At 36.6% G+C, this 13,522-nt stretch overlaps 1 protein-coding gene across 4 annotated transcripts; it reads left to right on the top strand.

Moving 5' to 3' along the window:
- The first annotated feature begins 305 nt into the window (after positions 1–305).
- Positions 306–7,661, top strand: btbd3b (BTB (POZ) domain containing 3b). 4 transcript variants are annotated; one of them, XM_026223575.1, is made up of 5 exons: positions 306–845; positions 1,014–1,336; positions 2,398–2,488; positions 4,764–4,882; positions 6,621–7,661. In XM_026223575.1, exons 2-5 carry the CDS (start codon positions 1,026–1,028, stop codon positions 7,651–7,653), a joined length of 1,554 nt encoding a protein of 517 aa, XP_026079360.1. In that variant the 5' UTR covers positions 306–845; positions 1,014–1,025; the 3' UTR covers positions 7,654–7,661. The 4 variants fall into 4 exon arrangements, with proteins under 4 accessions (XP_026079360.1, XP_026079359.1, XP_026079361.1 ...); XM_026223576.1 differs by having other exon boundaries at positions 309–845; positions 1,084–1,336; XM_026223574.1 differs by having other exon boundaries at positions 306–1,336.
- The last annotated feature ends 5,861 nt before the right edge of the window (positions 7,662–13,522 follow it).

Raw genomic sequence — 13,522 nt, 5'->3', positions numbered from 1 at the left:
ATATATATATATATATATATATATATATATATATAATTATATTATTATAATCTAAATAGCAGATTTTTCTATTACAACTATTACAAAAAAAAAAAAAAAAAAAAAAACTCTGAACCCTATTAAATAATTTGAGCCATACACTTTTAAAAGGGTGACATTTAACTAGATGAACTAAATAGTTGAAATAATGCATTCTGCTCCTTCACATTCTTTATATTTCATGACTTCTATTATGTTATAAATATTAATCAACAATAGGCTACTTAGAGAGAGACGCTGAAGATCAGAATGCATCATTCTAATGGAAAAGGGGCTGGCACTTTAATCAAAGAGGTCTTAGCATATTCTAGTAGGTGCTGTGCATGGTGGCTGCAGCCAATCACGGCTCTTGAGAGTGCTTATTGGTTGGACTGTGGGGGATGTCTGGCTTCCATCGGTAGGGGGTTACGCTCTGCGCTCCATCCGTCCATTCAGCCCCCACAGTCAGCAAAACACACGTCAGAGCGCAGGTCCACGGCAAGCGAATCCTGCAGAGCTCTGTGTATGTGTGTTGATGTGTGTGTGTGTCATTGTCAGGAGGAGAGAGAGAGAGAGAGACAGCGTGGACTAGCTGCTTTTGAACCACTGCAGGAGCATTAAATCTGGGACTGTCACAGATACTGAAGGAGAGAGAGAAGACATTCAAAGAAGGACGTTTATCTAGCAGCACAGTTATGGAGACTCATCTCTGCTGTCCACCAGCGGATCAAACTAGAAGCAAAGGACAGAAAAGTCAGCCGGCGTATTGACTTTAATCTTCTGGTGGAAGAACGCAATTATATTCCCTGACAGTTTGCTCTCAGAAGGTGAAGATTAGGAGTGGATTTTCCTTCTTTCTTTCCTTTTTCTTCTGTGTTTCAGTTAATTGCTCTGCTTTTGGGGCATCCTCACCCTCTCCACAAAGTCGTCACCTCTCTCAGATCCTTCCTTTCCTTCCCAACATCTTCTCTGCATGCTTTTTCACTGCTCTGCAGGTGAACACACTCATGGTGGATTCCAAGGGAAGGAACATGAAATGTCTGACGTTCTTGTTGATGCTTCCAGAGTCAGTTAAGAGCAAGTCCAGTAAAAGCTCCAAAAAGGGGAGTCCCAGCAGCTCGTCCAAGCTGCCCCCTGTGTGCTATGAGATTGTCACCTTGAAAACCAAGAAGAAGAAGAAGATGGCAGCAGAGATCTTCCCCACTAAGAAGCCGGCATCGGCCACCACGGTGCAGCAGTACCAGCAGCAGAACCTGAACAACAACAACACCATTCAATGCTGCAACTGGCAGGGTCTGTACTCCACGATCAGGGAGAGGTAGGTCAACTTCAGATGTGTTCAGAGAGCGAGACTAGAGTGGTACAGTTAGAAGTCTATCTGCCGACAAAAGTCTAAGAACACATTTAAACCTGAAAATTAGAAATTTTAGGTTTTGAAAATTTTATTCAATAAATATTCTGCACTTTTTCTTAGTGATTTCTAATCAAATGAGTACATTTATGACAGTGATCCTGTTAACCTTCAATTCCTGTTGGATACATTTTGGATCTCATGCTTCACATAAATCAAATTGTTATGCTTATAAAATGTATCAACAACAATAAATGTATTAATTATTTTTAAAAATACTAGTGGATTCAGACTTTTGAAACTCACTAAATATTTGATAGAGAATGTGAATACACAGTCAAAGTCACAAAGTCATTTTTTTTCTCCTCAAGATTCAGCAGGGTCAGGTTTGAGCACTGAATGTCTTGCTGGAGCGTTATTTAACATCTCTGAGAATGTTTGAGAATGGTCTGAAAAGTTAAATTGTTCATCTGTTCCGCCCTGTGTGCATTGTCCCAAAAGAGGCAAAAGCAAGGAACAAGTTTTGTTTTATATGCATGGCTTTGCTCTCTGTCAAAGGGTAATATTTACTTAGTCGTCATGGGAAAGCCCCATGCCGGCCAAAACAATTGTGCGCTCTTGGAACTGGCTTTGTAGTCACTCTGAAACAGCGTTCCTTGTTTACCTACTCCTCTTATGTGTTCTGGACCCCAATAATACATGAGGAAGATGCCATTGTGGACTCCCTTTGACCGGGGCCAGGGATTTTCCTGAGAAAGATGTGTGTAAGAATTTAGTATGTGAAATACTGCTAAAGTACAGAATTCTTTTGAATTTTTGTTTTGAAAATTTACCAGGTATAGATTTTCGGTTTCCAAATAGAATAAGAGTTTATCAGTTCTCTTTATTTCAAGTTATATGATAATTTCATGTCTACGGAAACAACAGAGGATTCACCTTTCCTATACAATTAATTAGAAATGTTCCTGAGTTTTTTTTTTTTTTTTTTTTTTTTGGTCTAAAATCATTCTTCTCAATCTTCTCTACAGAAATGCTGTGATGTTCAATAATGAACTGATGGCTGACGTTCACTTTGTTGTCGGTCAGTCCGGAGGAACTCAGATTCTCCCGGGACACAAGGTAGGATGTCTTGATCTGCACTACAGTATGTAGCAGTACCAGAGAACAGCTTTAGGATTTTCATAAGCAAAGTACCTCACTGCTGTTGCTAATGACAGCTAAATTCGTTCTATTGTTTTCAGTCTAGCCGGCCATGTGCCTTTCGGAGACACTTATCAATTAATGATGAAAATCAGGCAGAAGGCAGTGGGAAGATGTCTGTCTTTTGACAGAGTCTTTTGCTTATTTTCATGCTGGGTTTGTGCTGTATTAAATAATCAGAGTTTGTGGACAAAGTTCTTTAACTGTACAAAAGCCTTTATGAATATGTGAATAATGTTCCGATATTTTAACTCTCAGTGGATGTATCTCCCAAAGGGTTTTATCAAGAAACTGCTTAATTGGTAAAATGTAACATCATCAGACTTTGACCACACAAAACACATTTGAGCCATCTTATTTTTTCAAATCTAAATATTGTAATATTGGTTACATATTTAGTTATCTATCAAGGTTTCTAGGGTTTCAATGGAAAATTGAGAAAAGAGAGAGAGAGAGAAAAAAAATTATGGTAACTGATTATATTTTTATATTTTAATTTAACATTATTATTGAGATTGATAATGACTTTTTTTAACATTAAGAGGCAAAATAAATAAATAAATAAACTGAGCAGAATTCATTGAAAAAATACTATGCAAACGCATTCAAAATAGGAATTGAATTAAACATTCTCCACATAATAAGTTTGAAAACCCCTGATCTAACTGATCTCCACTAAGTAAAAACCATTAAGGGTCTTCCACTGTGACCTCTTCAAACTAGCAGCTTTCCAATAGCTTTTGTTGTAAAATTTTTATGGGGACTGGCATTATTAAATATGACATTATCATTTTTTTTAACCTCAGGCCAATGTTAAATGCACCTTAACCCCATTTAAACCAGTTCTTGTTTCACTCTCAGACTTTATTTAAAAAGACAGGGCTAATCTGGTGCCTACAATTCATGCATGACTCATCTTTTATCCATTTAAGGGAGCAGAATTAAAAGCTGTGTTCGGCTGATATGTGATGCTTTATAAAGCACACTTAGGCAAGGGCATTGTATTGCTTTGCTGCATGGCCACAGCCAATATTGCAATGGGCCATGAAGAGTTATTACATAGCACCTTTTTTATGATGTCCATTTGGCTGGTGTTCAGATATGCATTATCATTTTTATTTGAGAAGGTTATGTTTGCTTCTAGGAAAGGCTTCCTTGCATATCAGCACTTTGCTAAATTACTCTCGCCATTTATTTGATGTTCCTCTTAGTTACAATATATTTGTTTTGGGCTTTTCACATCCCGAAGGAGAAGAACACACCTTTACTTAAAAGGCTAAAATTAAGTTTGCTAAATGGAAAAGAAGCATGTGTGTGAGGGTAATTCTAAAATGAATTGAAAATATTCACTTCTGCCCCTGTTATATAATGCATCTGCAATGCTGTGTTGGCCTCAGATTTCATCATTAGCTACGTGCACCCATTAGCATCAGCGAGATAACTTTTAGCTCCAGCAGCCACTTTCACACCATTGTGAAACACTCATTGCTTCAGAGGGAAAAGCAAATGCCATTCACATGAATGGCACTCACGTGTCTTGTAAACCCAAGGGGAAATTACAGTTGTAATTAAGCATTGGTCTTTGTGGGTGAAATTTTGTGTGTGCTTCACGCTCAAATGACTCCAGGGGAATGGGATCAAGCTGAAATTTAAAACAGCCAAGTGTTACCTTTACAATGCAATCGACTCAGAAGAAAGAAAACCTGAAGGGCAACTTCTGAGGAACTAAAGATCGCTTGCTGTGCCTTTCTGATTCAGGTTTAAAAGAAAGAATGTGTCATTGTATGGGTTGTATGTAATTTAGAGGTTATTACATGAAACCATCACCTGCCACCTGCAAAGGTCTTTTGATGTGTGTGAGAGGAATAATCAGGTTTTTTTTTTTTTTTTTTTTTTTTTAAGTGAGGTCGGAGAAGCATAAAACCACTTTAGTGTCAGGTCCTAAAAAAAAAAAAGGTCAATTTGGAAAACTACAGACTTAACAATAGCTGAAGGCTTTGAAACCTTTTCCATCTACACCACATGAACCCTTCAATACACAACTGATTTTATAGGTTTTGCACTGATTTTTGTTTGAAACTTAGTGCTGACGTGTAAATTATTTATAATTAAGTGATGGGTACTGTCGATCCTTATGATAATTTATAACACAAGTCATGTCAAATTAATTCATACTTCTTATTTTTCTCATTAGTATGTCCTTGCTGTAGGTAGCTCGGTTTTCCATGCCATGTTTTATGGAGAGTTGGCAGAGGACAAGGATGAGATCCGTATCCCTGATGTAGAACCTCCAGCCTTTCTGGCTATGTTAAAGTAAGTCTCCTTATGTAATTGTCTTCGTCTTTAAGGTCTGTGCTGGCTGACCCTTTTCTCATCTGCCTGGTTAAACCATAATTATCTTTCTGTATAGATTATTTAGTTATTATTGTTTTCAATTAAGCGCAGGAGTGAAGAAAATTGTTCTCTCTGATCTAAGTACCCCACTTTGGACTTCTTCCAGAGGGTTAATCGGCTACACCGACATGTAATTTCTTTACAGCCAACAGTTCAAGACCATTTAGAGCAATATGGCCTCTGATTGAAATTGACTGTGCAATTAGCCTTATTTAAATTGACTGAAGATATCAAATAGTTGCATTTGACTTTTTAAATGTCATTTTGAATGGAGTACTCAATTCAGATAATTTAAGTCTAAAACAAAAAACCCCGCTCCTCAGCATGTCGCACAACAATAAGTTGCACAATTTATAGAACAAAAACCTGCATCTTATTTCTTAATCACACACAATTCAGTTTAATCAGGTACCAAATGTACAGCATGTTTGGCTGTTAACTGATTTGCTAAATTTATTTTAGTTAATCAGGTGCTAAACCTGCACAAAGCATGGGTCAATAAATGGTATCATTGGGCACAATTCATTCTTAGTTATGTTGCCCTTTTCTCAGCTGGAAAAAAAGCAAATTAATGTAAGTTTGATTTCTAGCTTGGTCAAATTGGCTGGCCTAGCTGGTCTTGAAAAAAGGAGGTTAGGTTTAATGTAGGTAGTAACATAAACATAAAAGAGCACTAACCTTTTAGCGCCAATCATTGGACATTTAATTTCTGAACTGCTGGTGTGAACTACAACAACCATCATAGTAAAACGTTGCCAGATTTCACATTTATCTATTTCAGATAAAGCTAAACATGCTTTTAAAGCCACTCACTGGAGTCAAAAAGTGTCCCAATGTAAGTTGGTGCTGTCTCTAGAAATGCTGTGGCTCATTCCCAAAGTCTTTTATATGTATCAGGGGGAACTCTGAACACTAATGGCACTAGATGCTTAAATGTTGTATAGAACTCTAGCTTAAACAAGAAGAAAATAAATAATGAAGTGAGCTTAGCTTGTCCGCCTCTCAGAGGGCTTAGGACCATGACAGAAGATCTGATAGATCTTAACTCATGCTTTACCCATCTCTCTTGAGAGTCCTTCTGTCTTCTCCACTCTCTCTCCTCTTGCGCTGGCTCATCTCTCACTCCTTCCATCTCGAGAGAGATTTTTGTTCTCTCTCCCTCTGAGTCTTTCATCCCTCCTCCCCCACTCTCCTAAAGAAGTGTAAATTTATACATGTTGTTTCTGTTTACAGAACACGTCTATTGAACATTGTGTCCATGATGATGCTTCTACTGTATATAGGTTATGATTTCTAGTCCATGATGCATTACAGGACATAATATTAAAAAATTGCCGTAGGTCTGTGCAGTGCATCATAGTATGATCAATTCAGCTTGTTCTGGAGGACACAATCAAAGCCAAGTCAATTCCTATTCCACAAAGTTATGGCTATTGCCAGAATAGTGCTTTTTGTTATGAGAGGTGTTGAAAAAGATAGTATTTCCATTGACTAAAACACATGGTGGTTCATGCTGGTAGCACATCATAAAATAGTAGCTTCTAGCTGGGCCAGTAATAGCAGGCTACAATGCAACCTAAAGGACTGCATCCATTTTGAATGACTATGGCTGATGATGTACGATACAGCTAACCTTGTTTTTTTTTCTGTTACTCAGGTACATTTACTGTGATGAAATTGACTTAAGTGCTGACACAGTACTGGCAACATTATACGCAGCCAAAAAGTACATAGTCCCGCACCTGGCTCGGGCTTGTGTCAACTTCTTGGAAACAAGTTTGAGTGCAAAGAATGCGTGTATTCTTCTATCTCAGAGCTGTCTGTTTGAAGAGCCAGACCTGACGCAACGCTGCTGGGAAGTTATTGATGCCCAGGCTGAGCTGGCTCTTAAATCCGAGGGCTTTTGTGACATTGACGCTCAGACCTTGGAGAGCATTCTCAGCCGGGAGACACTGAACGCTAAGGAGATTGTAGTGTTTGAAGCAGCACTAAGCTGGGCGGAGGCTGAATGTCAGCGGAGGGAGATAAACACAACTATCGACAACAAACGCAAGGTATTGGGCCAAGCCGTCTACCTGATCCGTATACCAACCATGGGTCTTGATGATTTCGCAAATGGTGCTGCGCAATCAGGAGTGTTAACGCTAAACGAGACCAATGATATTTTCTTATGGTACACGGCGGCTAAAAAACCCGAGCTGCAGTTTGCCTGCCAACCTCGCAAGGGATTGACACCACAAAAGTGCCATCGCTTCCAGTCGTGCGCCTACCGCAGCAACCAGTGGCGTTATCGCGGACGCTGTGACAGCATTCAGTTTGCTGTAGATAAGCGAGTGTTTATCGCGGGTTTCGGGCTTTACGGTTCAAGCTGTGGATCTGCGGAGTACACTGCCAAGATCGAGCTGAAACGGCAAGGAGTCGTTCTGGGAATCAATCTTAGCAAGTACTTTTCAGATGGATCCAGCAACACCTTCCCAGTTTGGTTCGAGTATCCAGTTCAGATCGAGCCTGACACTTTCTATACAGCCAGCGTGGTTCTGGACGGAAATGAACTGAGTTATTTCGGGCAAGAGGGTATGACGGAAGTTCAGTGTGGGAAGGTGACCTTCCAGTTTCAGTGCTCTTCGGACAGTACCAACGGCACAGGAGTGCAAGGCGGACAAATTCCAGAGCTCATTTTCTATGCCTAAGTTTCTCTTGGGAAAACAAAAAAAAAATGCCCACCTTACCAGTGTGAAATAGCTTTACATTACATACAATATATGTTTTTGTATTACATGGCAGAATTCAACTTCTCCAATGCTGTCAGCTCGAGCAAACCGAGACATAACAAGCATTACAAGGTCCTTGTTTTGAGCTCTGAATAGTTTTCCGGCGGCTGTCAAAGCATGAACAGTATTTCCTCCTTGTCTTAACAGTGAATTAAATATTTTATTTTGTGCTATGCATAAAGCAGCACCTGTTTACAAAGGAAAATCTCATTTCAGTGGGATATAAGTTGTTGACTAAGCTCCTAGTTGGGTGCCACAGCCTGGCTGATTTAAAATAGTTTTCATCCATTTAATTTGAGAGGGGACATTGTACAGTATATATTTAAATGTGTGAACTAAATTATAAATATATATAAATATATAAATATTATCACTCCATGGCTATGTCTACAGTTTACAATGACTATACGCCATGTTAGTGAACGCTTGCACATGTATATTGTAGCAATAGTGAACAAATTATCCTAACTCATGATAACAGACTAACTTCAGTATTTCTCCACATCACAATTCAAGGCAATCAGATACCTAACACCAAAGTTACTGTCACCATAACTCGTTTTTGATTAAATATCATTGTCAAGCAGTATCTTAGATTTCATGTAGATTAAGAAGCATAAATCCACTTTTCGGATCAGTCATAATGAGAAATAGTATAAACTTATGTAGAGTTTGCACTGGAATAAACTATTTTCATTCAGAGTCTTTGACCCTGCATTAACCTTACTCAAGACAGACGTCATATTTAATGTTTTGTAGATGAAAACAATGCTGTGAGGGAGAAATGTTTGGGTTATACGATATATGTATATAAATAAATTACAAAAAAAAATTTTTTTTAATTAAACAAGACATTGCTGTACATTAACAGTTTTCATTTTTGGAAGATTAATATGGCCCGACTGAGGTCAGTGGAATCACATTTACAGTGCATCTTGTCAGTGCTTCATGTCAGTTTAATAAAGTGCACTAAGAAACTAACTGAACAAACACACACTACTGTTAATTCAGCTGAAATAACAGGTTACATATTCACAGGCACCACCATCACACAATGTGACGTTTTGGGATATTGTGTTATCATTTCCACCTCTATAAGTGTTGTGTTCATGCCTAATTAGCAGCATAATTAGCTGTCACCCAACAAACCCGTCTTCACGCTACTAAATGGGATGTTGTCAACTAACATTATATCACATGTTTGTAAAGACAAGATAGTTCAAGCATTTTATTTTGTATTGCATTGGGCTGTAATTACCAGCATTGATGGTTCCCCCTCTTATTTTCATTAAGGTGTCAAAAGCAGCAAGGAAGCAGAAAGCTAATTCTATTCCCTGCATGCTGAACCTTTAGTGACAGACATAATAGCGATGAGCAGAAAACAAATAATTGCTCTTTAAACTGATCAAGAAATGACCAGTCACATTTAACTGGCACAATCTAATATTACAGCTTCATTTTCATTTTTTTTCTCCTTCTAATTTTACACAGTGAGCATGACAGCAGAATATTAGGTCTGTGAATCACGTAAGCACTGTACTGAAGTCAAAACGCTATGGTTATACAGATCACCAACAAAGTGCACTTTAAAATGTGCTTGAACAACAATTTTTATACATTAAAATCAACTAAATTGGGTTCTTTTACGGACGTTTGTGTGTTGAGATTTTGTTAATGTCTTTTTTTCATCACATGAGCTACCTTAATCTTTGTGCACTACTTAGAAGAGGTCATTAATGGAGCTTGCTATGTGTTTATGATGAACACTTCTGTGAATGTGTACAAAGCATTTGTTTGTGTGTTACAGTACAGAGAGACTTATGAACGTGTATGATAGTTGAACATGCAAATAAACTGAACAAGCAGTTCTATAATGACATCAAGAATGACTTCTACTTGTATTTATTATTATTTTTTTATAGCAAACAAATTTTTAGATGTGCTCTGGCCTGATTTTTGATGACTAGTTTATCAAACATGTTTACATGATCAAAATGTATATCCCTTTTAAAAATGTTTGTCTTCCTTCTTCAGCAGTCTGCATGATAAAGCTTTTATCCATTTGGATATGGATGCAGAAATAAAGCTCGTTGGCATACATTTCATCATAAATAGTTACAAATATGGCATGCAAAAAGGCTTTACATAAGTGCTAAAACACACAGTACTTCTATTTAGCATAAATAATACATACAGTACAGGCTATAAGTAGTAAGTGGATGGTTCGAATGTAAGATGCCAGAATCAGAGGATGTCAAACAAAAACTTTTAATAAAGCAAGAATGCAGAGCAAAATAATCTCATAATGTAGTATTGTAAACATTTAATCGTTTTCTCAAAACTTTAAATTAGCTGGAAATTTACCAAACCAACCAAGCTGTTTCACTGGACAAAGCAATATTATGGATAAATGACTTATTATGAGCAACTGTAAGCAACTAATTAAGCAAAATAATAATAATAATAACAACAACAACAACAACAACAACAACAATAATAATAATAATAATAATAATAATAATAATAATAATAATAATTAATCCAGCTTTACTTAAAAAGTTCGTAATTGTTAGACTGGAGTCATGTCTATTATTTTAATGTCTATCAGCTATTTGATTATCATTTTAAAAGAAGAAATAAATGTTTTTATCAGCTGTTTGGTAAATGCTATTTTAAAAGAAAATAAAAAACATTTTTCAGCAAATTTATAGTTTTGAGTGAACTACACCCTAAATATCAAATTGAGATGTTTTCTTATAGCAATCATTACTATTGTGTACAAAGTCTGACATGATCACTGTGAATGGGAACATTGCTGAATATCACACAGTATGTTTTGGGACTAAACATTTCAGAGTGATTTATTTATTATCCTGTTGCTAATTTGCTCATGCAGTATTTTTAATTGCGCAGAAAGGCAGAGAGACACACGCCTCTGTAAGGAGCCTGGCGTGCTGGGTTTACAGACCCTGACAAATGCAGATGATATATTGAGCTCGAAATTACAGTTCAATCAGCTAGTAGAGGAAAAGTAGAAAGGAAATCTGGAATGGAGCAAAAGATGTGGCTCTTTGCAATTTATCTTCATAACTATACTGGATTTTATCATTTTCACTGTAAACCATAGGATATTTGTAGGATCACTTTACTGCTTATGATACAACTAACCGTAGTGTCCCAGACCACCATTCAATCACAGTGGAATACGAACATGCTCTTCTACACTGTGCATCTGGAGGTGTGCCATAATGCTGCTCCCAAACCTAAAAATTTACACAAACTTTTTGTTTAAAAATGATATTGACTTAATTTAATTGAATATTTTGCTAAATAAATTATAAATAAATAAATGATAAAAGGAATTCAAATTCCATTTGAATTTTGTTTGTTTTCCTTACCTAGATATCTTTCCTACATGTTTACCCCACCCCATTTATAGTGAATAATGAACAAATTGATAGTTATGATTTAAAATAAAAATTGTTTTTTACATTTTTGCTCTTTTTGAAATTATGAATAAATCAGTTGTGTTTATTTTTAATATAATATAGTTTTTATTAAATATTTTAAGGTGCTGTAAACTGAATTGACACACTGAAGAAATTTCAGTAGACTTAAACTGGAATAGTTTTGCATTGATGTCTTTCCGACACGTTAAACTTGTAAATACAATATTTTTTTACCTTTATTGAATCCATCATAAAATGCTGATTTTTGCTCTAATATGCCACAAGCAAATATGGTTCAACTGATTAATAAATACTTTTCTTTTATTAGCTCTCAGCATGTCATTAACCTAGCATTTAAACTTGGCATCTGTCTCATTTTAATCTGCACACTTACCTATTAGATTTTCATCAATCCAGATCATATTTCTCATGAAGGTCTGTGCAGCCAAGCTTTTATTAATGCTAAACACTGTTTCATCAAGCCTCTTGTTTTGCCATGTACCGTTTAATAGAAAGCCACTTTTCCCAAGAGCAGGCCATCAACATGAAGAGGTGTGTTCAGAGCCATCTTGTCAGAGCCTCCATTTACCACACCTCCAGTGATCAATACTCTGTCCGTAGATTTCTTTTGTAAGAACTCTCAAAAGGACAGTAACCAGCCTCAGTGGATCGAGAAAATGGAGCGAGTAATTTGGTGAGCTTTGATTGTTGGGGCTACATGGCATTTTTGATTACCTGTGAATAGGTTCTCAGATGAGTTCAGGATTGTTAAATGGCTGTGTATAAACAGATCAATAGGCTGTCATGTCAATCAGCAGACTTTCATTTAGAATTAGTCTCAAGAACTAATTCTTGCCTCTAACTTTGACAGGCTCATTCTGAGAAAGAGTGCTAAGCCCCGTTCAGGTCACATATTTAAAAAGTTTTTCATTGGGGTCATAGAAGTGATTTGTGCATCTTATAGAAGAATGTGGTCTTTTATAGATTTTATACATTTTTAATGCTAGAAAAAGTGCTACGATGATGATTTAAGAGGAAATGTGTGCTTTTTTCCAGCTGCCAAATGCCTATATTTTTGGTTGCATACATGAAAGCACTTCAGCTGAATAAAAAGTCTATAAAATACACTCTCATCTAGGGGGAGTTTATCTTCATTTAATGCAACAAAGTTATAGCCAGAGGCATCTAGCTCTGGCTATAAGTGAGAAGGCATGTGCCCCCTCAGACTTTTAAGCCAAGAGGATTTTGAATGCTGCTTCCAAAAGACAAAAAAAAATTGCGATTAATATTTTCTATATTTAATACAATCACACTGGCGTGATCAGAACGTTCAGTGCATCATCAGCTGCTAAATTAAAATCTGCATTCGCTGGCTGGCGCTGTTAGCATTAACCAATCACAAAAGATGCTGTTGGGCTTATGAATGCAATGACCAATCAGAGGCATTTAGATGAGTCATCACTAAAATGCCGGTGATTTCTTCACTCACTTGCTAACTGAATACCTCTTTCGGGCGAATTATCTCGTCAGAAACAATAAAGTGCTAATATGTGTACGAATCTGTAAGATATTAATTTCATAGTGTAAGCAGCTTCATTGCTTTTAATGGGAGCTCATGAGAGTGCTTAAACTAGAATAGACTGTCAGCGAATATGTTCTTTTGATAATGTAAATGTTCTTTGCTCTCCTTATGTACAATGAAGGTGTTATGATTAGTAGTCTAACTTGAAATGTTTTTATTCACATTAACTTTTAGTGTTAAATTCACATTAAATATAAATTCAGTTGTATTAAAAAGATCTTATGGCATGACATCCATAAGTGTTAATTAAGTGAACAGACTATGCATAGTCAAGAGACTACATTATTAGATTACGTTGACCATCATCACTATAGATTAACATAATCTATAAACGTAAAAAATCAAGATACATATTTCACGATATAGTTAATACGTTTGGAGTTGTTTCCAATAAAAAAAATAAAATAAAATAAAAAACATAAGTCCTGTTGTGGCTGCTGTGTATCACATGATGAACCCCCACCCACCCATCTAACTCCTGCCTCCTCAATAATAATGAGTGCATGATGCCCCCGGTTATAGCTGTAGTAACTGTTCTGCACTGACTGAATTTAGATGATCTTTTGAACCATACATTTCATAAAGCATCATTAAAGATTCATTACAATGCCTCTGCAAACAGTCGACAGTATTAATGCTCATTTTTATCTACTGTGACAATGTATTATGAACCATAGCATCATCCAAAAAAGGTTTCTTTTAAACTGCACTATAGTCTACAGATTACATTCTGAGAAGAGCTACTCAGAATGCACTA

The sequence above is a fragment of the Carassius auratus genome, chromosome 38 (genome assembly GCF_003368295.1).
Source record: "Carassius auratus strain Wakin chromosome 38, ASM336829v1, whole genome shotgun sequence".
NCBI lineage: Eukaryota > Metazoa > Chordata > Actinopteri > Cypriniformes > Cyprinidae > Carassius > Carassius auratus.
This window is presented reverse-complemented; position numbering and strand designations above follow the sequence as displayed.